The 23,805-nt window shown below is 52.7% G+C and overlaps 2 protein-coding genes across 25 annotated transcripts in view; one reads left to right on the forward strand and one right to left on the reverse strand.

Moving 5' to 3' along the window:
• SH2B3 (SH2B adaptor protein 3) overlaps nt 1–20,734 on the forward strand; it is a 40,376-nt gene extending 19,642 nt beyond the window's left edge. The window contains exons 3-8 of one of the 6 annotated variants that reach the window (XM_022597881.3): nt 15,168–15,269; nt 15,352–15,443; nt 15,532–15,626; nt 15,725–15,939; nt 16,029–16,200; nt 20,121–20,734. In XM_022597881.3, the coding sequence (XP_022453589.1) occupies nt 15,168–15,269; nt 15,352–15,443; nt 15,532–15,626; nt 15,725–15,939; nt 16,029–16,200; nt 20,121–20,152 (708 nt within the window). In that variant the 3' untranslated portion in view covers nt 20,153–20,734. Of the gene's footprint in view, nt 1–15,167; nt 15,270–15,351; nt 15,444–15,531; nt 15,627–15,724; nt 15,940–16,028; nt 19,947–20,120 lie in introns of those variants that run through there. The other 5 variants (XM_022597878.2, XM_089894496.1, XM_022597880.2 and 2 more) reach the window with 5 other exon arrangements.
• The window catches only part of ATXN2 (ataxin 2), a 136,998-nt gene continuing 121,576 nt past the window's right edge, over nt 8,384–23,805 (reverse strand). For 6 of the 19 annotated variants that reach the window (XM_022597872.3, XM_089894492.1, XM_022597864.3 and 3 more), the window contains one exon: nt 21,015–22,147. In XM_022597872.3, the coding sequence (XP_022453580.1) occupies nt 21,812–22,147 (336 nt within the window). In that variant the 3' untranslated portion in view covers nt 21,015–21,811. The other 13 variants (XM_022597871.3, XM_022597862.3, XM_022597861.3 and 10 more) reach the window with 11 other exon arrangements.

Below are 23,805 nucleotides of genomic sequence, written 5' to 3' on the forward strand. Positions count from 1 at the left end.
CGGCACGTGGGATCTTAGTTCCCCGACCAGGGAGCAAACCCGTGCCCCCTGCAGTGGAAGCACAGAGTCCTAACCATTGGACCTCCAGGGAAGTCCCATGTAGTTGTTGTTATTTTTATTAGTCATTTTCAGCATGATGGGCACTACATTTGACACATCCCATGCAATTACCACAAACCCTGGGAGGCGGGAACAGTGATGAAGGCATCTTATAGATGAGGAAACAGGCACAGAAAGGTAGAGAGACCTGCCCAAGGCCACACAGCTGGGAGATGGAAGAGCAGGAATGGAGGCCGGTGTGGGCCTGCCAAGGCCAGGGGGTGTGTTTAGCCCCCGAGCAGCCCGAGAAACCGCCCACCTTCTGCCTACAGCCTGGTAGATCTTCGTGGGCTGGCGAGAGCCCTGATGTCCCGGGGGAGACAGGTGCGTCGGAGGCCAGTAGCTCCCCGATCCCATCCTCTCCCAGGGGAACCAGGGGCTGAAGGCTCCCAGGGTGAGAGTGGGGTTTCAGTCCTCACTCTGCCCGGGGCTGCTTAATGACCCAGGTTGGTCCCTGCCCCTCTCTGAGCTGTGAAATGGGCAACCAGGGGGCTTGATCCGGGCTTTCCGGGGCTAGTGGGGGGAGGGAGGAAGGGGTGGTGGTGGGCAGGGCTCCCGTGGCTCCTGTGGGGCCCCCAGCCGCGCACACACAGCCGCCCCATCTGCCCCTTATTGGGCTTTCGTGTAAGGTCGTGTTTTGAAAAGTACTTTGCTGCTTAGAAGAAACCCCCAACCACGCTGAAACCACGGGCAGATGGTATCGGCGTGCTTCCTTTCAGCTCAAATTCTGTGAATCCAGAGACTGGAAGGTGCCCCCGAATCCGACAGGGGGAGGGTGGCGAACGACAGTCATTTATCATCACACCCCGCCCCCCCCCCCCCCCCGAGCCTCTGGGGGCTGCTTCCACCCCCACGCCCTTGCTCCTCGGGGCCTGTTAGCTGTCGCCAGCTTCTTGGAAGTTGCTTTTCTGTTTTCCTTTGTTTGGGGGACTGGGTGTTGGAACACACAGCTGCAGAGTCTGGGCCGTGGGCTTGGCGGCCGGGGGGAAGGGCAGATGGACAGGTTTGGGTTCAGATCTTGGCTCTTGTGTCCTTATTACGTGGCTTTGGGCTGAGAACTCAGCCTGTCTCAGCCTCAGTTTCCCATTCTGGAAAGTGGAATGTCAGTACTGGCCTTGCTGGGTGATTGAGTCGAAAATAGGCTCTGGGAGGGCCTGACACAATGTGTTTCCTCCCTGAGAGGCAGAAGAAGGGGCTTGCTGCGTGGGAAGTCACCAGACCCCAGGGGTGGGTCCCCAGATGCCCTCCCTGGGATGGGCAACAACCTAGCCAGCTCTCCCGGTAGCCTGGACTGGGCACCAGCCGCCAGCGGGCTGCCATGCCGGCCCGCTGGAAATCCCCCACCCACTCCTTTGCGAATATGGAAAAGGAAAGCAAAAGGCACAAGCAGAGGTCTCTGCGTTCAGAGCGCTGGCCCCCCCGGGGGTGGAGGCGGAGGTAGCTTCCTTCCCCAAGGCTGGAGGGGCCGCCTCAGCTTCCTTTTTGGGGCCCCACACCCTTTTTTCCTCTCTCCCCTCTGGGCTGGGGAAGAGGCCACTGTTTTCCTCAGGCCGTGGACCCCGCTGACTGCTCAGCCTCTGGCACCGGTGGGTGATGGCGTACGGGGGAGGGGGCCCATCACGGCGGCACCTGGCCTCTGGGTTCTCCCTCACCGTGGCTGACCCTCCCCTCCTGGGCCTGACCTGAATCCTGACTGCGGCCCAGTCTGAAGTCCATGGCGCAGCAGAGAGAGAAACCTCTCTCCAGGGAACCATCTGGAATGGGAGGCCCCGCTGTGTCTCTTTTCAAATCTTCGTGTAATCTAGGAAACTGTCTACCTTACCGAGGGCCTCCACGTTTGAGTTCCTAGTGTTTCTGGTTTTGATTTTTCAATTAATAAAGCTCATGGCAGAAATTATGGAACAGTAACTGAAAAACCACCCACAATCCTACTACCCAGAGAGAATGAGAATTTCCATTTCACTTAGACGCCTTTGTAATCTTCTGTCTTGTATTTCTTTCTCTAACTTTTCCCCCAAATTGCAATTCCGTCCACATTTACTAATTCTTCATTGAGCAGTTAGCTAGGGAGCCCCCTCTGTGTGCCAGGTATGTTGGAAACATAGGCAGAAACTTTTGGACAAAACCCCCAGCCCTTGTGGGACTGACACTCATCCTACCTTTTTGTTACCTGCTTTTTTGTCACTTAACATGTCTTGAACATTTTTCTGTTCTCTTAAATATTTTTCAAGAATGTCTTAAAAATAAATACTGGCTGCACGATATTTCATTTACACAGATAGGCCATGATATATTTATCTATGCTTATCTAGACTCCTATTTCAATCACTTCTAATTCTTTTGCTCAACTGGACAACCTTGTGACAAACATGTTGTACATAAATCTTGCTGCCCATCTCTGATTATTTCCTTAGAAGCATATTCCTAGAAGGGAAGTGCTGGGTGGAAGGCTTTGTGAGCACTTCTCATGTTTTCTCTTTCTCTCAAAGCTTTATTGAGATATACTTTACAGATTATAAAATTAACTCGTTTAAAGGGTACAGTGATTTTTGGTATATTTACAGGGCTGTACAACTATCTCCACGATTTAATTTTAGACCACTCTCATCGTCTCAAAGAGACCTTGTGCTGATCAGCAGTCACTCCGCATTGCTCCTCTCCCCCACCCCCAGGCAACCACTAATCTATCAATACTTTGTCTCTATAGATTTGCCTAGTTTGTTCTTTTCATATAAATGGAATCAGATAATATGTGGTCTTTTGCGACTGTCTTCTTTCACTCAGCATCACATGTTCAAGGTTCGTCCGTGTTGTAGCTTGTGTCAGTATTTTGTTCCTTTTTATTGGAAATAATATTCCATTGTATGAATAGATCACATTTTGTTTATCCATTCCTCAGTGATGGACATTAGGTTGTTTCCACTTTTGGGCGATTGTGAATAGTGCTGCCACGAACATTCGTGAATAAGTTTTTGTGTGGACATACGTTTTCATTTTTCCCTGGGTATATACCTTAGGAGTGGAATTGCTGGATCATATGGTAACTCTACGTTTAACATTTTGAGGAGCTGCCAAACTGTTTTCCAGAGTACCGCACCATTTTATATTCCCATCAGTAATGTATGAGGGTTCTAATTTCTCCACATGCTCACCAACACTTGTTTTTCTTATTTTATTACTTATTTGGCTACGTCGGATCTTAGTTGCAGCATGTGGGATCTTTCGTCACGGCACGCGGGCTTCTCTTTAGTTGTGGCGTGTGGGCTCTAGAGCACGCAGGCTTAGTTGCCCCGCGGCATGTAGGATCTTAGTTCCTTGACCAGGGATCAAACCCGCACCCCCTGCTTTGGAAGGTGGATTCTTAACCACTGGACCACCAGGGAAGTCCCACCAACACTTGTTACTATCTATCTTTTTGATTGTAGCCACCCTAGCAGGTGTGAATGGCTTTGATTTACGTTTCCCTGATGGCTAATGATGTTGAGCATCTTTTCATGTGCTCACTAGCTATTTCTAATGCTTCTGATATATCCTTTCCAAATAGTCTTCTAGGAAGGTTACACCCATCTATCTTCAAATAGTGGTGCAAACACTGGCTATTATTTTAAAAAGCTTTGCCAACTTCTAGGTGAAGTGGTTATCTTGTCCTTTCTGCTTATGAATGGAACGAACCATTTTTCTTTTTTAAAAACAATGAGATATAATTCACATAACATAAAATTCGCCATGTTAAAGTGCAATTCGTTGTTTTTAGTATACTCACTGTGTGTGCAACCATCACCTCTATCCAATTCCAGAACATTTCCATCACCTCAGAAAGAAACCCAGTATCTGTTAGCATCGGTCCCCATTCCCATCCCCGTCCCCTCAGCCTCTGGCAACCACTAATCCTACTTTCTGTCTCTGTGGATTTTGACTCTTTCTCCAATGTTTCTTGGTCATAGACATTTTCTGTGACTTACAGGCCATTAACTCTGTGTGCTCCTCTCCTGCACTGCCTGCCTCTTTCCTGTTGACTTGCAGGAGCTCTTTACACTGACATTAGCACTCTGTCACACGTTGCAAATATTTCCCTAGTTTGCCATTTGGCTTTGCGACTGGTCCTGAGTTTCTTGGCCTATGGAGGTTTCTAAGTCTGGGCAGTGAAATACAGTGATCTTTTCCTTTATGATTTTGTTCTTTGCTTTTTCTGCTTAGGAAGGCCTCCCCGACCCTGGGATCAGATAATTATTTAGGTTCTTCTATTCCAGTTTTGTCTTGGTTTTATTTTTCACATTTAATTATTTAATCCAGCCAGCTTTTATTCTTTGTGGCTGGTACAGTTTCCTGTTGTTTTTTGGTGTCAGTGAGATGCTGTGTGTCAAGGCATATCGCTAAACGTGGGCTAAGGATAACGACAACAACTCGCGGCAGATTGAGCTTGGAAGGGTGGAGATTCCTGGGCTCTCGCCCTGGTTTCCCTGTCAGCTCAGCCCAAGGCTCTGCTCAGCCGACTCTGAGCCTCCCTGGCATCCCTGAAGCCCCTTGAGCCCCAGAGGCCCTCGCTTTCACCTCTTCTTCTGAATCATCATTCTTCGAAGGCAGGCAGTGGCCACCATCGGGGCTTTTGGGGATCTTGGTGGTGACGAGACCCCCCTCCCTCCGGTGCACTCCCCTACCGGAGGCCGGTGACAGAGGTTATCTGTTGTTTCTTAACCACATCTTTTTCCACTCTCACCAGGTGTGGAACAGACACGGGGCCCAGGGTGCAGCTGAGGGCTGTGCTGCAGGGGCGAGGGGCTTCCCCCACTGGGCTGGCTCCACAGAGAGGCCGGGAGGTGGGCCCGCTGCAAAAGGCCCTGGGGGGCCGGCCAGCTCCAGGACCCCTGGTCCTGTGAGACTCAGGTGCTCCTCTGCTTTCCCCTCGAGAGCACTGAGTACACCCTCCCGTGCAGCAGGAAAGCCCGGGGAGCAGTGCCAGGTTCGGGGCCGGTGTTCCCCCTCCTGCTCGGGGCCTGGGCACGTGGCAAGGAGCCATGGCTTCCTGTCTTGGGGGCTGACCACAGCCCGGTACGCGAGGCCCGGGGTGTCCTGGCACCGAGGTAGCCGGAGCAGCACTACGAGAGGAAGGCGTAGCCTGCATGAAGGTGGATGGGGACAGGGTGCACGGGCCTTGCAGCTCTTCGGCCACGCGGGGCAGGGAGGATTCCTGGCGCGATACTGGGAGCAGGATGCGGTCGCCCAAGGCGTGGGCTGGTGGCAGCTGCTTTGCAGCCGGCGGGGGGCTGGGGTGGGGGTGGGGTTCTGGCTGGGCCCCGACCCTGCTCCGGACCCACGGTCGGCCCAGGCCCAAGTGCCAGCTCAGCGCTCCCAGACAGAGACACCGCTCTGTCCTCAAGACCGTCTCAGGCAGGGCAGCGGGTAACTGACTGAAGGGGAGCTGATGGAGGCTGGCTGCTGAGCAGCTCCAGGCCCTGGAAAGTGGTTGATCCTAATTTGCCAAAGGTCTTGGCCCGGAGTGGTGCCCCGCGTGGAGGAAAGGTGTAGCGGGGAGAGGCCTAGGAGGTGTGGACAAGTGGCCCGGCTAGTGAGGGTGGTGGCACTGGCTCCTCTGTTCCCGCCTCTGCAAGGCCCCATCCCAGGACACGCCTCCCCAGACCGGGCCATGTGGCCTGGACCACTGTCACCCCGAGGGGGGAGGCGAGGTCAGCTAGCGAAGGTGCCGGGGGGTCCGTAAGCTCCTTGGTTCGCCAGTTCATCCACGCCTGTGACGGGGTGCAGGGAGTGGGACTTCCAGGTGTGGTCCCTCTTAAGCCACGGACCCCCCCACCCAGCCGGCCTCAGAGCGGAAGTGCCTGCCCGTCTTCACAGCTGGGTCATCCACATTCAACCACTCGGCGTGAACTAGGACAACCGCGTCTCAGGAGGGGTTTGAGTGGCTGTCAGGGGGTCCCAGACTGGTTGTGTGTGTGTGTTCGGGGCTGTCTCTCTCTATGGGGGGTCTCTGTCTCTGGGAGTTTGTCTCTGAGGGGATGGTTGCTCCAGCATCTGAGAGGGGCTTTGTGTCCCAGTCTCTGTGATGGTGTGTGTGGGGGGGTGGTCGCCATCTCTCTCAGAAGGGGCTTTGTGTCTGTGTCACTGAGAGTCTGTCTTTCGGACATGTCGGGGCGGGGGGACTTTTACAGGCTTGAGGGGGAGCTCACTGCAGGTGGGGTTCAGACGAGCCCCCAGCCGCTGTCTGTTTCAGCATCTCTGGCTGGCTACCCCTCCTACAGGGCCTCTCTGGGTCCGATAGTGGGGGGCGCAGGCCCCCACCCTCAGGCTTGGTCGCTCAGGGTGGGATCTGGGGCTGCCACCCAGAGGAGGGAGGCGAAATGATGTGGACTCCGAGCAGGGTGGTTATGCTTGGGGGATGTCTCACCATGTCAGTGTCGGCTCTGGAGAAGCTCTGCTTCTGGCACTGGCGGGCTCTCACTTGCCAGAAAGGGGAAACTGACTTGATCCATGTGGCTTTTAAGGAAGCTTCTCCCATCCCTTTCCTGCTCCCCCGCGGGGAGAGGGAGCTTGAGGCAACAGGGAGCAGACCAAGGGGGAGACCTGGGAGACTCCTGTGTACTCAGGGCGACAGGCAGGTTCACGTACAGAAGCCCTGAGGTTGCACTCCAACATCACCCCCATTTTACAGATGAGAAAACAAAAGCACAGAGAAGTGAAGTGATTTGCTCAGGCTCATGCGGAGAAAAAGCGGCTGAAGCAGGCACTCAAAGGGCCTGTGTGTGTGTTGCGGGGCTCTGGTTGGGGGCAGAGGAAGGAAGTGACCTGTGGCCTGTAGTTCCAACATTTGTTCAGCCCCTGGAACGGCTCATTGCCTTCGCTTTGCCCCCTAGGGAGCCGGGGAACAAGGGGGTGAGATAACTCACCACACCCCCCGCATCTGCCCCTGCTCCCGAGACATGAGGGCTGGGGCCCCAGGCACCTAGCAGCTACTCACCCATCCATCTGACAAACCCTTTCCAAGTACCTCCTCTGGGCTGGACCCGGTGCTGGGCCCCAGCTGGGAACAAGGCCTGGTGCCCTGTCCCCACCCTCCGAGGAACTCCCAGGCAGGCGGTGGGGGCAGCTGCACCTTCAGGAAATTATGGCCAGGGCTGATAAGCCCCGTGCTGAGGGAGAGGCACAGGAATCGCACTGACCACGACTTGGTGATCAGAGAAGGCTCTCTGGAGGAGGGGAGGTTCCCTCTGCTGAGACCCGCAGTTTGGGTCAGGCCTGGTGGTGGGAGAGAACACGAGCTGAGAGGAGTGGGCTGGTTGGGGGTGGGTGGTGTGGGCTCTGGGGCTGGCAGACGAGGGTCTGAGCCCCAGCTCTTCTTGGCTTCTTTCTCCGTGGCCGGGGACAAGTGATTTTGCCTCTCAGGGTCCCCGTTCCTCCATCTGTAACACGAGCCTGATGTGTTCCGTGAGGTGTCCAGAGCCTTCCTCTCAGCCAGTCCTCTCCCCTGGCCGGCTCGAGCCCCTGGAGGCCCAACCTCGCGTCCTCCGTCCTCGCCCCGATCACCCTGCTTTGACGTATCCCTGCCACTCTTCCAGAGCCCTCATGGCGATGGGCGGTCTGCAGTGGGGGCCATATCCTGGGCCCTACTTATTATCCCCAGCACTCACAATACTTGGCGAACAAGGGGCCTGTGATGAATATCTGTATAGGAATGAAGTGAGCATCTACAACCTACCAGGCACCGTGGTCGGTACCGGGGATGCCACAAGAACAAGTCCCCACAGAGAGCATTTCACAGGTTGACAAGTGCAGTGAAGAAAGTAAAGGGGTTCTGTGATGATGACTCTGTGTATTTAGATACCTGGTCAGTGAGGGCCTTCCTGAGGAGGTGACCCTTGAGCTGAGACCTGAATCCGAGAGGAGCCCGATTTGTGAAAATGTGGGCAAACTGCCTTTCAGACAGAGGGAACAGCAGGCACAAAGGCCCCAAGGTGGGCCCCAAGGTGGGAGTGTGCTTGCTACATCGCAGGAACAGTGGAGGCCAGTGTGGCTGGATCGGAGTGAGAGGAACAGTAGATGAGATTGAGGAGGTAACAAGAACAAGGTCATGCAGCGTCTCACGGGCCACGGCAAGGACCAGCAAGATGGGGCCCACAGGAGAGTTGTGAGCAGAGGAGGGGGATGGGAAGTAGCTGGATTCTGGATGTGTCTGGGAGTAGCAATGGCGGGACTGATGGACAGCAACTGTTTTTTTTTTTTGCGGTACGCGGGCCTCTCACTGTTGTGGCCTCTCCCGTTGCGGAGCACAGGCTCCGGACGCGCAGGCTCAGCGGCCATGGCTCACGGGCCCAGCCGCTCCGCGGCATGTGGGATCTTCCCGGACCGGGGCACGGGCCCGTGTTCCCTGCATCGGCAGGCGGACTCTCAACCTCTGCGCCACCAGGGAAGCCCAGCAACTCAGTTTTGATGCTGCCCATCTCGCAGGGGGTTCAGGGTGTCACCCTGTTTTCTGACGCCTCACGCTTAGTGGGGGCTCCCTGTGAGCGCCCCCTTTGCCCCCAGACCAGCTGGTTCCAGAGCCCTTGCCCCAGCATCCACCATTCTGCCGCTGTGGGATGGACTGAGCCCTCCCTCCTCCAAGTCTCTTGTGCCTGGGGAAAGGGGGGCAGGGGAGGGAGGTGGGTGTGGCCCCCCTGCCCAGCCTTCCCCTCGGATGCTGTGGGTTCCAGACGCACCCAGGGCCCACGTTAAACACGGATCCCGGGCTGACTTCCAGAGGACCCAGGCCTGCTGGTTGTGCATCCTGTGTTGTGACCAGCCCCTCCGGGAGGTTCCCTTAGCCTTGGCTCCTCATTTGTCAAGTGGGGATAAAAACACCAGCCTCATGGGCTGTTGGGGGGGGGGTCATGGGAGGCGCCCACCACTGTTCCTCAGACAGGTGCCCCAGAGCAGGGTGGTCTCAAAGTATCACCATAGTCATGTCAGGGATTGCCCTCCACCCTGAAACAGTGACCTTCCTACTTCTTTGGTCCTGGCACCTCCGTTCCTCAATATGATGCTTTTTTCTTTGAAATTTGAATTTTCTGGAAATGGTGCTGGCCTGTGAATTCAGCAGTTCAAAGGGGTCCTGGATGGATAGCCCAGGCCCCAGTGCCTGGTACCTAGTAGGTGCTCACTAAAAGGTGGTGTGAGGGGGTCTGTTAGTACCATTTCTAGCCACAGCAAACTCCCCTGCCAGCTTGTGGATTTGGCTGTACTTTCTGGTCTCTGGATGTTAGCTCTTGCCGTACCCTTAGCCTCCAGTGCCTTTTCCTCCACCTTCTCCACTTTGGAGAGTGCTCAGCAAACATTTAAAGTCGCTAACTCTATGCCCTGCAGAGGACACACAAAGATGGAAAGGGAGCAGGGAGGCCGCCTTGGACTCATGGTCTTGTTGTGGAAAAATAGCTGTGAAAGCTGAAAGCTTCCTCAGGAGGGGCTGTTCGCTTCTGAGCAGATCAGGTATTCCTACTGTTCGCTTCTGAGCAGATCAGGTATTCCTAAGACTGCATTCCTAAGGCCTTGTGCTCATCCCCACCTTGTGCCGTGTCCCCAGGGACCTTTCCATACCCTGCACACACTGTATTGCCAAATTCTCACGGAAGGTAGGGGCACTATTACCCCACCTTGCAAAAGTGGAGACTGAGGCTAGGAGAGGTGAGTCACTTGTCCATGGAGGATGAGGCAGAGCTGGGACTCAAAGCCAGGACTGTCTAATTCCCAAAAACCAGGATGGCAGTGTTGCTTGCAGTGGTTGTGCAGACCCCAGAGAGGCTTCTGAGCAGGACACAGGGTGGCCAAAGTCTGGGGAACACATGGGTTCAGGTTTCTCTGCTTCAGGTCTTCTCAGAGCCTTTAATGTGCTACTGTGCACGTGATTCTCCATGCACAAGAGGCTGCCTTCTCTTGGGGAATCCCTCTTTGCACTGGCTGCCAGGAAGCTCAGAATCAAATTGGTGGCAAGTGAAACTCTGGTCTGTGTTCTAGCAGTTGCCTCCCTTCCCACTCTGAGTATCCCTATAACCCGACTAAAATTTTTGGAACAAGACAGGGTATTTTCTTTCTTTTTTTTTTTTAAGGTTGTTTTGATACAATCAGTAAGACATGATTAAGCCTTTCCCATAATGTTTTTTCGTCCATTTGTTCATTCATCCATACAGGCAGTATCGATTCTGGGCTGTGGCCTGGGGTTGGGGGACTCAGTTATCCATGATTGGGATCTAGAATTTCTTCTGGGCCTTTTAAGTCTTCAGGCCCCCATCAAAGACTGCACTCTCGTCCTCCTCCTCCTGGAGTCTGCTTACTGTTCCCACGCTACCAAAGAGAAAACTGAGGCTGCCAGTTAGTGCCACGCCCAAGATCCCAAAGGTAGTAAGTGGTGGAGCCAGGGCTCGTCTAACCTTGCCTCCCGGCCACGGGGATGCTACCTTGAGGGCATGCGGGCCATGGCAGAGGAGCGTGGCTTGGACCTAGACCTTCGGGCTGTATACTATGTCCTACTTCCTGTCCCATTGCTGCTCTTTATAGGACAGGAATGAGGGTCCCAAAACCCTGGGAGAGGCAAGACTTCTAAGGGGCTGGTGTGGCCTGGGGGATTCCAGATGGTGGTGGGAGGCCTCCCCTCAAGGCTTTCCCTTGAAGGATAAAGGCCCCTACAGTGGATGCAATAAGGCCATTGTGAGGGCTCGGCCTGCCCATACCACGGGACCCTCCGTGCCAGGCCCTTTAGTGCTTGGGTGTGAATTGGATGTTGTCTGTCTTCCCCTCCAGCCTCCCACGGAGGCAGCGGGTAAGAGCAGGGTCGGGCCCAACTAGCTGGCCTGCTTCTGCCCAAGTATTTAATGTGAGTGTCAGCTGCCCACCTCCACAGTTCCACCTTAGAATAAGCCGACGGACTCCCACAGCCTCAAGGTCCTGTGGGGACTGCCTCACTGCGTGCCAGTCTCACTGTGCCTTTGTGCTTCCCCACCTCAGGGCCTTTGCCAGGGTCATCCTGGCACCTACCTGGGAAGCTCACTCACTGCCTTCCCACCCACCTGTCCCGGCCCTTACCGTCCCCTGCCTGTTGGGTGTCTGTCTCCTTTCTCTGGGAGCTCTCACAGCTCTGTGACCCTGTGTGTATTTTGTTCCTGCTGGGGCACCGGCACCTCTGCCAGGGTCTTGTGGGTATGAATGGCCATGAGTTCACGGCAGAGCAGGGTACAGCCCAGTACCCTGGAAGACTCTGGATGGGCCATCCCCACCCCTGAGCACACAGGGAGTGGCAGCAGGTTTAGGGAAGGCAGGGCCTCCAGAGAAAGGCCAGGTCTGGTCCCAGTCATCCTCTCATCCCCTCCAGGCAGATTCGAGGCCCAAAAGGCCGCCCGCCCCCGGCCCCCTGCCATGGGAGAAAGGAGTCCTTGGACAGTGGGAGCTGAGGAGGACCGGATGAACCCGCGGACTAGGCAGAGCTGACCAAAACGCCCTCCAAAAGCACGAGAACAAACCTAGGGCCAGAATTTTGCTCTGTCTTATGTAGAAGCACATGGAACTTCCTGCCATGTCCACTGAACAGACTAATTGTCCTTTCAGGGTTCAACCTACCCACCCTCTGGCACCTTCATGTCCTTGATCTCTTCAAACCCAGAAGCACCTGAGTAGTCCCCTGTGTGTTATGCATAGTCACAGTGATATACATTTTATTTTAGTATCAATTACATTCCATTACTCCCCTTTTATCTTACTTAGGGTATGTACGTAGGGAGGGAGGTTATATTATGTGTCAACTCCGTTGCAGGTAGAAAGGGAGCACATTACAAACGGGGTCTGTAAGGTTGAGAGAAAGCAGGTGTGTGCTCAGGGGAAGCTGTAGTCCTGCACGTGACACAAGAGCACTGTAATGCTGCCGTACTGCAGTCCTGTGACACGGGAGCACTGTAACGCCGCAGTCAACCCAAGCAGGCTTTTCCCATCTTGGCTGGCCCCAGCCTGGAAATTTAACAACAGCTGTTTATCAGGTATTTCTTTCACTTGCAATAGTTCACCCAATCACCATACCAACCCTGTGAAAAAAGAGGGACTATTAAATATTTCCACCATACATATATATGACAAAACTAAGGCATGGAGGGTTGAGTCGCTTGTCCAAGGTTATACAAGAAGGGTAGGGTCAAGACTGAACCCTAGTGCCTAGAGGAATAAGAAAAATTAAAAAGCCTGGATAAAGTTAGCTCTAGAAATGCAAGCCCTACTGTGAGGACAGTGTCAGAGCCGGTCTACATCTTTGTCTTTACGCTTCCTAGCAGCCAGAGCAAACAAAGAAATGGATTACCACTGGAGGCACAGTGGCCATTGGAGCTAAGAACGAGAAGAACAGCTCCCCAGGAGGGATGATGCAGGATGTGGCGGGTGACAGTCTACTACCGCCTGTACTGCAAACACTGGGATGGTCTGGTCATTCTGATCACCCAAGCACAGTGTGACTCTGAGGTGGGTCCAGAGAGCAGCTGCTGGCCTGGCTTGCTCTGCGTGGCAGGTGGAATAGAGGGTGTGTGAGAGGAGGGGAGGGGAACCTGAAGCCCCAAGTGTTCCTGCGGCTGCGGTTCGGGCTCGGCTCTCTCCACCAGAGCTCTGTTCCATCACATTGTTCAGTCTTGTTCAGTCACTGGTCCATCCACACAGTGACCAGCGCTCACAAGTCCTGCTCTGGACTGTCTAGCTAGGACTGTGGCCATAGGTGGGGATGTCTGTCCCTGTGCTCTCAATTGCCCCTCCAATCTGGGCAGAGCCCCTGGCATCTCCCCCACCAGGCAGCATGGTAGTTAGTTAGATGCACTGGCTCTGGTCCTTGGCAGGCTGGGGTTCAGCCCCCAGCTCAGCCTCTGGGGTTGTGTGAGCCTGGGCCACCATGAAGACACCAAAGAACCTGTATCATGCTCAGCCAGCAGGCAGAGGGGAGCCAGGATGTCTGTGCGGCCAGGGTTGGCTGTGGGGGGAGGAGGGGAATGCTCTCTTCACTGCCTGTCAGGTCAGCGGTTCCTCAGCTGCTGGGGGTGAAGCTGGCATGGAGGGCCCCACTTTCAGAGTAAAACCAGGCTCTGCCAGTAATCTGGGCACTCACACTGGGGGCAGGGCCCAGGACCCAGAGCAGAACTGAAAGGGAGATGAGGCCTGTTACCCTCTCGGCCTGGCCCGCTTCCTCCCAGTGATGCTGAGGGCCTAGAGACAGTGGGGAGGCTGGGGGTCCAGGCAGGGCTGACTGCAAAAGCAAGAGAAGGAAGGAGCCCTCTGCACCTAACCCGTTTTGCAGACGGGAAATAGAGACAGAGGGGCTGGCTGACAGTGAAAGCTTCTGGGAGAGCAGAGGCCCTGCTTCCCATGCGCTCCAGTGTGTCCAGTGCTTGTGTAGTGCCAGGCGAGGCTCCCAGGCTGAGGAACTTGGTCGTGGGGGACATATAAGAACTTGAAGGGTGAAGATGCCCTGGCTGGTGCTGGTCACTTAGGGCTGGGATTTACTAGCTGTGCAACCTCTCTGAGCTTGTTCCCAGAGCTGTTCTCCCCAGACTGCTGTGTCCAACAACCAGGGTAGGACTGGCAGCTCCAAGACCTTCTGTGGGTGGGCCTGGACCAGGAAGCCCCAGTTTGACCAACCCTCTCCTGCCAGGCTGCCCAGTCCTGGGGTCACCATCCTTCTATCAGAACCCTGGCACCTGTGTGTCTGAAGCATGCTTAAGCGTATGGCTTTAAGGACTGACTCTTGCACCACCTTTTGAAAAGTCAGCCCCTCATGGAGGTCAGGTCTGCCAAAGCCACTGTGCCTGGAACTCACCTTTGGTCCTGCCTCTTGTTTCCTCCTCCCCAGCCGGCACTGCCTTGGTGAGAGCTGTGGTATCTCCAGGTGCGCCTTGCTGTCTGTCTCCTGGCTCTTAGGAAAAGCTGCTGGAGGGAGAGGGCCCAGTTGGGTCTCCTCTATCCATTTCCCACATCTTGCTCCTTCCCCCACACTCTTATCTTCTTTTGGCCTCTGCTGGAAGCAGCCATCGATCATCTCATGACCCCAGAGAAACAATCTTACCAGTCTTATCACAGGAGGAAGTGGAGGAGATGGGGGCAGTGAAGGGGTGATCTCCTTTCTGAGAAAACGATGAGAGCTCCTGGGCCCCGGGAACAAGCATCTGCAGGGTCAGCCAGGTTCAGTCAGGACCCTTTTGCTGGCAAAAGGGTAGGGGGTCATCTCCCACCCACTCTGAGCCCCACGTGTGTTGAATGTCATGGAGACTGCTGGGCCCCAGGTTTTGTGTGGGCTTCTGGCTGGCTGTAATTGAGACCAGCCATGCCAGGCTTTGCCCCTTTGGGCACATTGGCAAAAGAGCCCCAAGAGCCCATAGCTAAGCTACTCAGCCAACCCCCTCCTTGCCCTAAGACTTGAAGGCAGGACAGATTAGCTAGGTGTGGGGCAAATGACTTTACTTCCAAGATTTGAGTTTCTTCTTTTTAAGATGTGGTGATAGTATCTGCTTCCTAAGGCTGCGGAGGAGCAGAGCTAAAGGTTCAATGATAAAGTCCTGGGCCCCCAGGCAGAGTCAGCCAGCACCATTAGAGGGAACTTGGGTTGGATACCCTCACGTCCACTCTCTGGGTTTACTGCGATGAGGTGGCCAGCAGCCACTGTGACTGGCAAGGGTAGGGGGTTGGGGGGTTTTGCTCCACCAGTGGGAAGAGAAACAGGTGTCAGCCAACAGACATGTCAGAGCTGGAATGTCCACAGGTCCAGGTGAAGCAGAGGTTGGCCCTTAGGCCACATCGGGTGCTGGGGAGCTCAGTGCGTGTGTGTGTGTGTGTGTGTGTGTGTGTTGGGGTCGGGGGAGACGGTGCTGTGGCTACAGGCAGAGGGCCCTCTGCAGGCTCCTGCAAGGCAGAATGCTAGAACGCACTCCAGGCTTGGGGTGCCTGCTCAGCAGCACCACGAGCATGCACTCAGCAAGCTAGCCCCTGGGGAGACTGTGGAAAAGGGCAGAGGCCTGGGTGGGTGAAGGGCCATCAGAGACAGGCCTTGAATGTCTGCCTTGGTCTCCTAGAGTTCAAAGCCCAAGCTACAAGCAGCCTGCTCCAGCATCCAGGAGATTCGGCGATGCACACGTCTCGAGATGCCTGACAACCTCTACACCTTTGTGCTGAAGGTGAGTGACAGCTTTCCACACCTGGGAGGAATAGACACAGACCTCAGGGATCCCACCCAGCTCTCCCCTCCCTCCCTGCCAGGTGAAGGATCGGACAGACATCATCTTTGAGGTGGGAGATGAGCAGCAGCTGAACTCATGGATGGCCGAGCTCCGGGAGTGCGCAGGCCAAGGGTGAGACCCTAGGGCCCCACTCCTGGCACAGCTTTTACTGCTTGCTCCTCCTGACCTACCCAGATTCTTAACCCCAACCCTTCTCCAGCAGACTCAGCACAGACCCAGAGATGCATATTCCCTCAGCCTTAGAGCCCGGCACATCTAACTCTCCAAGGGGAAGCACAGATTCCTTGAACCAAGGTGAGGGGTCAGGGCCTTTGTCCTCCGGTGTGTCGGAACTCAGCCCGGACATAAGGCACACACAAAGGATCACCGTCACCTGTCTCCTTCTCTATCAGGTGCTTCTCCTGGGGGGTTGCTGGATCCAGCCTGTCAGAAAACAGATCACTTCCTGTCCTGCTACCCCTGGTTCCATGGCCCCATCTCCCGAGTGAAGGCAGCTCAGCTGGTTCAGCTGCAGGGTCCTGACGCTCATGGAGTGTTCCTGGTACGGCAGAGTGAGACTCGGCGTGGGGAGTACGTGCTCACGTTCAACTTCCAGGGCATAGCCAAGGTATGGGGCGAGGCATGTGGGCTGCACCCTGGTCAGGTTCAAGGCCCTTAGGGGCCAATGCCTGAGCCTACCGTCCTCCTCTCCTGCAGCACCTGCGCCTGTCACTGACTGAGCGGGGCCAGTGTCGCGTGCAACACCTCCACTTCCCCTCGGTTGTGGACATGCTCCACCACTTCCAGCGCTCACCCATCCCACTCGAGTGCGGGGCTGCCTGTGACGTCCGGCTGTCCAGCTATGTGGTAGTCGTCTCCCAGCCGCCAGGTGTGACCCTAATGCCCCTTGATAAAGGGGGTGGTGGCACTGGGAACCGAGACCTCGTGTTGTGTCCTTCCAACACTTGCCTCCACCCCGTTAAGACTGACAGTGTGGTCTCTCTCTTGGTCACTTGTCCCCCAGGTTCCTCCAACACTGTCCTGTTCCCTTTCTCCCTCTCTCGCTGGGATTCAGAGCTGGGCCTTCCCCACCTTAGCGCTTCTGGCTGTCCACGGGGGCTCGGCCCAGAGGGTCTCCCAGGCCGGTCCTCTCCCCCAGAGCAGATCTTCCACCTGGTGCCTTCGCCTGAGGAACTGGCCAACAGCCTGCGGCACCTGGAGCCCGAGCCCACCAGTCGAGCCCGGGACTCGGACTATGAAATGGACTCCTCCTCCCGGAGCCACCTGCGGGCCATAGACAATCAGTACACGCCTCTCTGACAGGCCTCCCAGAGGCCCCTGAGAAGCACAAGCAAGTAGAGATGTGAACTTCTGAATGTAACTTTCTTTCCTTCCTTCCAGAAAGAGATTTAAGGGACACTGTTAACTGTTCATTCCAGTTTGGATGTGACCCTTCAATTAGGCCTGTTAAAGGGCCTCCTAGAAGTTCCATTCTCACCTGGCTTTCTCCTTATTGTTTACAGATGTAGTTCTTGTTCGTGGATGTCGCCAGCTCCTGCCCTGGGTCCCTAGGACCAGGCCCCATCACTCTTAGAGGGGGCAGTGGGGTGAGGGCTGGAGTTGGCAGTGGAAACTTGTTCTCTTTTTCACTGACACTGTCCCAGCTGGCAGACTTTCTACTTGGGGAGGGGGGAGGGGGGCCCATCAGGAAGCCCAAAACACTAACAAGCCCTGGATTCTCCTGTGGTTTTTCCCGTTATAGCTTCAGTCCACGTGGCGGGTCTGCTGTACCCAAGCCACAGGTGACCACACCTATCCTGCTTCGACTCTCAACTTTAGGACAAAGTTCTGGCAGATGGACAAGCTAAAGGTCAAAAATGATTTTAAACATTTTTACCTCAGATTAATTTTTCAAAGGATTCAGGTTTCAAAATTAAACCACTGCTTATTTCATTGCACTGTTTGAACTAATACCCATGCGATTTTTGTAGTCAGAGACAGCTATGCAAATCCTACTTGACCAGTTCCTGGTTCGAGCCAGCATGCCTGGCCTCCTTGTCTATTGCATCCTCAGGACAGTCACCTGTTGCCGAGGAGCCACTGTCCTTCCTAAATGTAGAGAAGTGAAGTGTGTCACCCTTTCAGGGAAATTCAGGCAATTACTGAAATAGGAGGGTGGCAAGGAACAATTCCACCCTGGTGCCTTATGAATAAAAAACTGGATTCTGGTTTACAGCAGCTTTATGGTGAGAGTTAAACTGAGGGGTAAGGGAGGGGCAAGGAAAAAGGAATAAAGGGCTGCTGGGCCCTTTCTAGTAAATCCTTCACCAACAGGGCTGGCTCAGAGCCTCCAAGTGTCTAAAGGCTTATTAAATTATCCCACAAGGTTTTAGGCTCATTCTTGAGCCAAAATGGAAGCTAGGAATCTGGTGCCACAGCTAATGAGAAACTCCGAAACTCCTTTAATAGCCCACAATCAGTGTTCTGTTCCAGCAGTAACCACTGCTTCATCTGATGAAGCATGTGTGCATGTATACATAGGCACACATAACCTCTACCATGCAGGGAGGTCCTGCAGTCAAATCTCCATCTATACTTGCCTTTCACAAGTGATACAATTCATGGGGGCTGGCTCCTCCCAGAACTTTCATGCAGAGGCTCAGAAACAAGGGAGGCAGTGACCGAGTGGAGTCAGTCAGCTGCTTGTGGGTGCGAGCAGAGCCGTTCAGTATAGCCACTGGGCTCCTCGAAGTGGCTTCTAGGAAACTGGGAGTTCAGCACAGCTTAACATTTATACATACATCAGTCAAAAGCTAAAATTAAACCTTGGCCTAAACTAACTACTTGCCTGCCTTATCTGGGGTGAGGCGTGTGTCTGTTCCCTCCAGCCATTCTCCACTCCAAGAGGTCAGAGGTCAGACTTTGGGAGCGGCAGGGAGGTCAGGAGCCACCTCTCTTCCACTTTTAAAACCAACACTCCTGGGACTTCCCTGGTGGTCCAGTGGTAGGGCTCTGTGCTTCCCCTGTAGGGGGCGTGGGTTCCACCCCTGGTCAGGGAACTGAGATCCTGCAAGCTGTGTGGCGTGCCCCTCCCCCCACCTTATATATACAGATAAAACCAACAGTCCTGGGTGTTTTCACAGACAGTAAAGCATAACCAACCCTGATCTAGAGTTGTGGTCTATTTCTAAGGGCCACATTTTCTACACATCAAGCAGGTCTGATTAATGAATGCTAAGCAAAGTGTAGACCAGGAGTAAGCACTGTTTTGGATTTCTCTTTTACAAGAGAAAGCTCATCATAGAAAGTAAATGCTGACAAGTCACTGGTACAGATTTTCCCCTGTCTGCACAGGAAAGGGGCCAAGCAGACAATGAACCAAACAAGTAAGTTCCCTCCCTCCAACCAGAAGGGTAAACAGACATCTGGGATATGATATCCACAAGCCAGGGGCACTCACTTCTTAAGAGCCGCTCAACATACAATTCTCAGGTAGTGCCAAGAGGCAAGCCAGGCACAGCAAGTCAGCAGCTCTGACCGACTGGCTACAAAGTACAAGCTCAGAATCTGTGACACAGTCATCCACTTCCAGACTGCTTCAGTGTAAAATGTTCAAGAAAAACATTTCTTTACTAAATGTGTCTGAGTTACCAGGACAGCTCAAATACATTCCGACAAAAAGGCCCCTCATGGCCTGGGAAGAAGCGACACTAAGTCAATGCCTTTTCTTTCTGCTAGAGCAGGTTGAGCTGGAGGAACGGGGGCAGTGGGTCCCTGGGCTTGATGCTGTCACAGGCAGTGAGGCAGCAACCCTGACGGCTGCAGCCAGCCCACCGCAGTCATAGCACATTCCACCACCCTCTTTCCAGCCTCAATGTGACCACTGCTGGCGGCAAGAGGCCAAGCCAGCAGCCTCTACTGAGAGCCAGACTCTTGAGTGCCAGTTGGACAGTAAGCATCACAAGCCCTCCAGTTATCTCTAATTACAGACAACAAGGATAGCTTAACTGCTCCCAGCATCATCACCTCCTTCGCCTGACTTCAATGAACTTTTACAAACTAACAGTCACCAGCACCAAAGAATTAAGTCAACTAACCTGCCTTGAATTTTAGACCAGCAATCCATATGGCTTTATCTGGTATAAATCTTCTGCCTTTGATCATTTCTGGACCGTGTAGGAGAAAGGAATAGCAATCATTAAAATCTTAAACCAGAGAACACTATTTTTACATAACAGTTTCTTAACTTAAAATCAAGGCCTTGAACCCTTCCCTAAGGGTTGCCTTAGATTCCTTTATGCTATTATTCAGGGCTAAGTCTGTTATCACAAATGTCATGTGAACGCTAACATCTCCCACAGGCTAGAGGAACTTGATAGTTTATTATCCACTGACTCTTAACAAGGACACATCTGACATCCAGTGTTTAGCGGAATAAGCAGCACGTTGTAATGACAACACAGAAAATGGATTCATCTTGTATCATTATAGGCAGAAGGTATTTGGCAAATTTGTATGCATTGTTTATGTACTGTATAAGTAACTTATTCTTGAAGAATGCAAATTTTGCTAAAATGTACAAATTGCTACATGTGAATTAAAACAAAGTTTTCAGAATCTTGATTTGGTACCACAGTATTTAAAGGCTCTATCTATCTATTATGACTCTAGTCTCTGCAAAATACTTGCTTTTCCTGTTTGTCCTGCTCCCACAAACTGAAGACATTAACGAATGCTTAGGGGTCTACAGGAGTATGCTATTTTGTGCATCGCTGCATCTTTTCAGCCCTCTGGATTTCTTTATTACAGATGTGTGTGTGTCTCCTGCCCCCTACTGGTAAAACAGACAGATGCCTGAATCAGGACAACTTCTGACTAACTCATTTGGGTTCAGGAGATATTAAAAAGGAAGCTTACAGAATCAGCGTCAGGGTGAGGATGTGGACTTTCGGCACTGCCCAACTCTGGCCAGCCTTCCTCCTTCTGAAGCAGACCTCTAGCCACCAAAGAGAACATCTCTCAGTCTTGTCTTTTTCTAGAGATACCTTGAACCAGAACTAAAGGTGAAGAAGAAAAGTCATTTGACAGCTAACCTTCGAGGTATTAAGACAGCAGAGTCAGCCCTCCTGCCCTGATATTCAGTATCCTACAATGGAAATAGCTCATACAAACACACATTAACTTGATATCAGTTTTTAAAACTTTTTTTATTTTTTGATTTTTTTAAAGTTTTTATTTTATATTATCTACAAAGTAAAAGTTCTTCCCTTAACTTAAAACTTGAACCACTGTAGACAGTGATTACTTCATCAAACTTGATTTATAAATAATAATCCGTCAGTTTGACGGTAAGAATTTACTGAACCTTTGTCAAGTTTAGTAAAAGGGCGTTCCAAGTCTTGATTTTTTTTTTTTTTTTTAAAGCAGTAATAGCAGCAAGAATCACTCTTGTTACTTCTTTTGCTAGCTGATGTGTTCATGACTTTCAAGGGTCATTAAAAAATAAATAACTTCCAGTTTCAGCAAGCAGAGCTGGGGTACTTGCGGGACTTGGAAACAGCGTATGGAATTATGGAACAGCCCACAAGTTCCTAAATGCCTCTACTCGGTCCAAATATCTTCCACTGCAAGTGAACTGTTAGCATTCCTATTGGATGTTACAAGAAATCAACATATATTTTTTAAAAACAAAATAAATGAAATTCTAGTTTTCTGTGCTTCCAGTTGGTAGAAGCAGTAGAAGGGAGGAGGGAATTTGGCCTTTCGGTTCCTCCAGGGCAGCCTTACAACTGCTGTTGGTGGTGGGCTTGTACTGTAAAAAAGAAAAGTGAATATTTAAACAGAAAACTGGCAACACCGCACATTAGCCTAGTGTCTCTGCAGCACATGTCTGTAAAGCTATCCTTGTGCTACCTGAACAAGACTCAAAATTTAATTCACTCTTTACCCTTCCCACCCCCCCGCATCTGTACCAAAAGGGGGAGAAGGTAGGTGGGTGGGTAGAAACAAACCAGTCAGACATAAAACCATTTCAGATAAAACTCCCAGAAGAGTTGTTGCTCATGGGGTACAAAAAAGGCCTTAACATATCCCCTCCCCAAATAATAGCCAAGCACCAATATTGCTTTCAGAATAACAGGTTAGACTGTGAAATATCGCCATGGCCACCATCAAGTATTAGAGCACAATCACGGGGCATTCTCTACCTGTCAGGGCATAGACTGGAGCTAATACTATACTCGAAACCAATCCATACACAGCACTTATCTCATCAGTGGTAGTCTCCAGAGCTACAATCAAACTCTGCCATGGTAGTAACCCCCCACATGTCAGACTGTTGGGACTCAGGAAGGAAAACACTGCCCTGTCCAACCTATCATAACAAGGAAGGCCAACTGAGTCCTAAGCATGCATCAGCTACACAGAATGCTGCTGCTGCTTCTCATCAAGCCAAATCCTGTATACCATCAGAACACACACACACTAGGCTCCCGGAAGCCTCAGGCCCTGACACTGAACTGATCATCACAGTCCCTACTGTGTACACTCTGACGGGTCTTGCTAGTTCTCAGATGCGGGGCTTGAAGCACTGGCCCGGCCTGCCATTCGACCTGTGCGAGCAGAATGCTTTGGGGTGCCCGGCGGCCCCTGCACACACACGCCTCACCTGAAGGGTGCGTCATATAGGGGAAATGCGCTGTTGTCGAGACTGGAATGGGCTGTAGTGCACTTTGAGCGAGGGCGGCCTGGGGACCGCCGGGTGGCTGTGTCGTCATTAGCATCATTGGCGCATGGGCAGTTGGATGAGAAGGAACCATTCCTGACTGTACATGAGCCTGAAACAGAGAGCTCTTTTACGCATACAGGCAACATCTCCAGCTTAAACAACATGTCAACTGTGTCCCTTTCACTGGGTTGGGGCTCTCAGGAAAGGGCAACAGTGGGCCCTCAGGGCCCTTTCTTTTCTCTGGGGACATTCCCTAGTGGATCCGTCAGTTGACCTATAGACATGCTTCACCCTCTAGCAGATCCTGCAAGGCTGAGGGAGCAGGCACCCAGCGAGCCTGGGTAAAAGTCAGGGCTGCAGTGTCCTAGCCTTCAACATTTCTGAAGACTGGATTCTATGTATGGGGCAAGGTCTTCACAAAGATCCCTGATCCAAGCGCAGCTTTCTCAAATTAGTAGGAGGCTACCTGCAATGATGCTTTAGACTCTGGCTTCCATGTGGGGCCTGAATTAGTTTTACAGATAACATCTCTTTCAAGTAAGAAAGCAGATTATTACATTATAAGCAGGGACTGTTAACTTTGTTCTAGGTTCTCTTTGCCTTTCCCCCTCTGCTTCTTGCCTGCTCACCAGCACACCTCAGTGAACAATGAGTCAAGGCAGTCAGAAAAGCCTCTCAGGCCCCTTTGCTCTGCTGAAAGATCCGCTGATAGAGCAGCAGCAGCAGAAGTTGCAGTGAATGGCTCCAGTGAGGTGGGAAGGGGTAATCTAAAATTATCTGGTCCAGCCCAGTGTCTCTCTGTACCAGGTGATAATGAGTTCAACCTGGTCTCACTGTCAAGTTGGAAAGGTTTTAGTCAGCCCAAATAGCTGGATCGCAGCTCTGCAGGGAATTGGCAGAGCCAGGAAGACCCCTCGTTTCCTGCCTCCCATGCTGTGCACTGTTCTAGACCAGGATAAGCCTTGAATGAAATGCTGTTTTGACTCTTACATATTCAAAGGGACCCAGGGCATATCTGGGCTTCCCTGCAAATATTAACCTTGTTGCTCTTTCAGCACAAAAGCACAAAAGTGAGGTTTTAGGAACCCCAACTTACATGTAAATTCACATACCTACTTAGCCACCAGCCTCTGCTAGACATCTACAGGCCCCCTGGTCTCATGAGCTCCTGGTTCAGCCAAACCATGCTGCCCCACACCTGACCAAACCGGCTCCCCTCCCCACCATCAAAAGCAAATCATCCACTGCAGTGCGCCACACTACAGAACCTACACGTTTGCTGGGGAGAATGCCCGAACTTCCCAGAGCTGTGGAACGCTAGTTACAAGGTCGCCTCTGAGAGTTAGCTCCAACTGAGCACCATCTCCAGCCCCACCACGCCAGAGCCTCAGTGGTGCACTGCTTGACATGAAACAGAGTTCAGTGAGGCAGGCTAACTGAGACCCAGAAGAGTTCTGTTATGAAAGCAGCAAAAAGAGACAACAAATACAGCCAATTCACCCTTAACAGCTCTAGGGAGGGCCTAAAAGGACAGTGTTGGAGCCCAACTTCGGTGCAGCTCCTTCTCATTAAGACAATCCAAATTGGCCCTGGATTGCACTGGACTTTTGTCAGCAGCTGATGCAGAAAGCAGCCACACCTTTCAACCCTTAGAAGCTTTTGCTGGAGGTGAGCTCCAAAGGGCTTCCAGGGCTGCTCTTTAAGAAAAATAGGAACACCTGGGTGCTTCCAGCTTCAAGTTACACTGCACGAATGTACAAGGCCAAG

Source organism: Delphinapterus leucas, chromosome 14 (assembly GCF_059928025.1).
Source record: "Delphinapterus leucas isolate spDelLeu-1000000601 "Yukka" chromosome 14, BTC_Dleu_Yukka2, whole genome shotgun sequence".
NCBI lineage: Eukaryota > Metazoa > Chordata > Mammalia > Artiodactyla > Monodontidae > Delphinapterus > Delphinapterus leucas.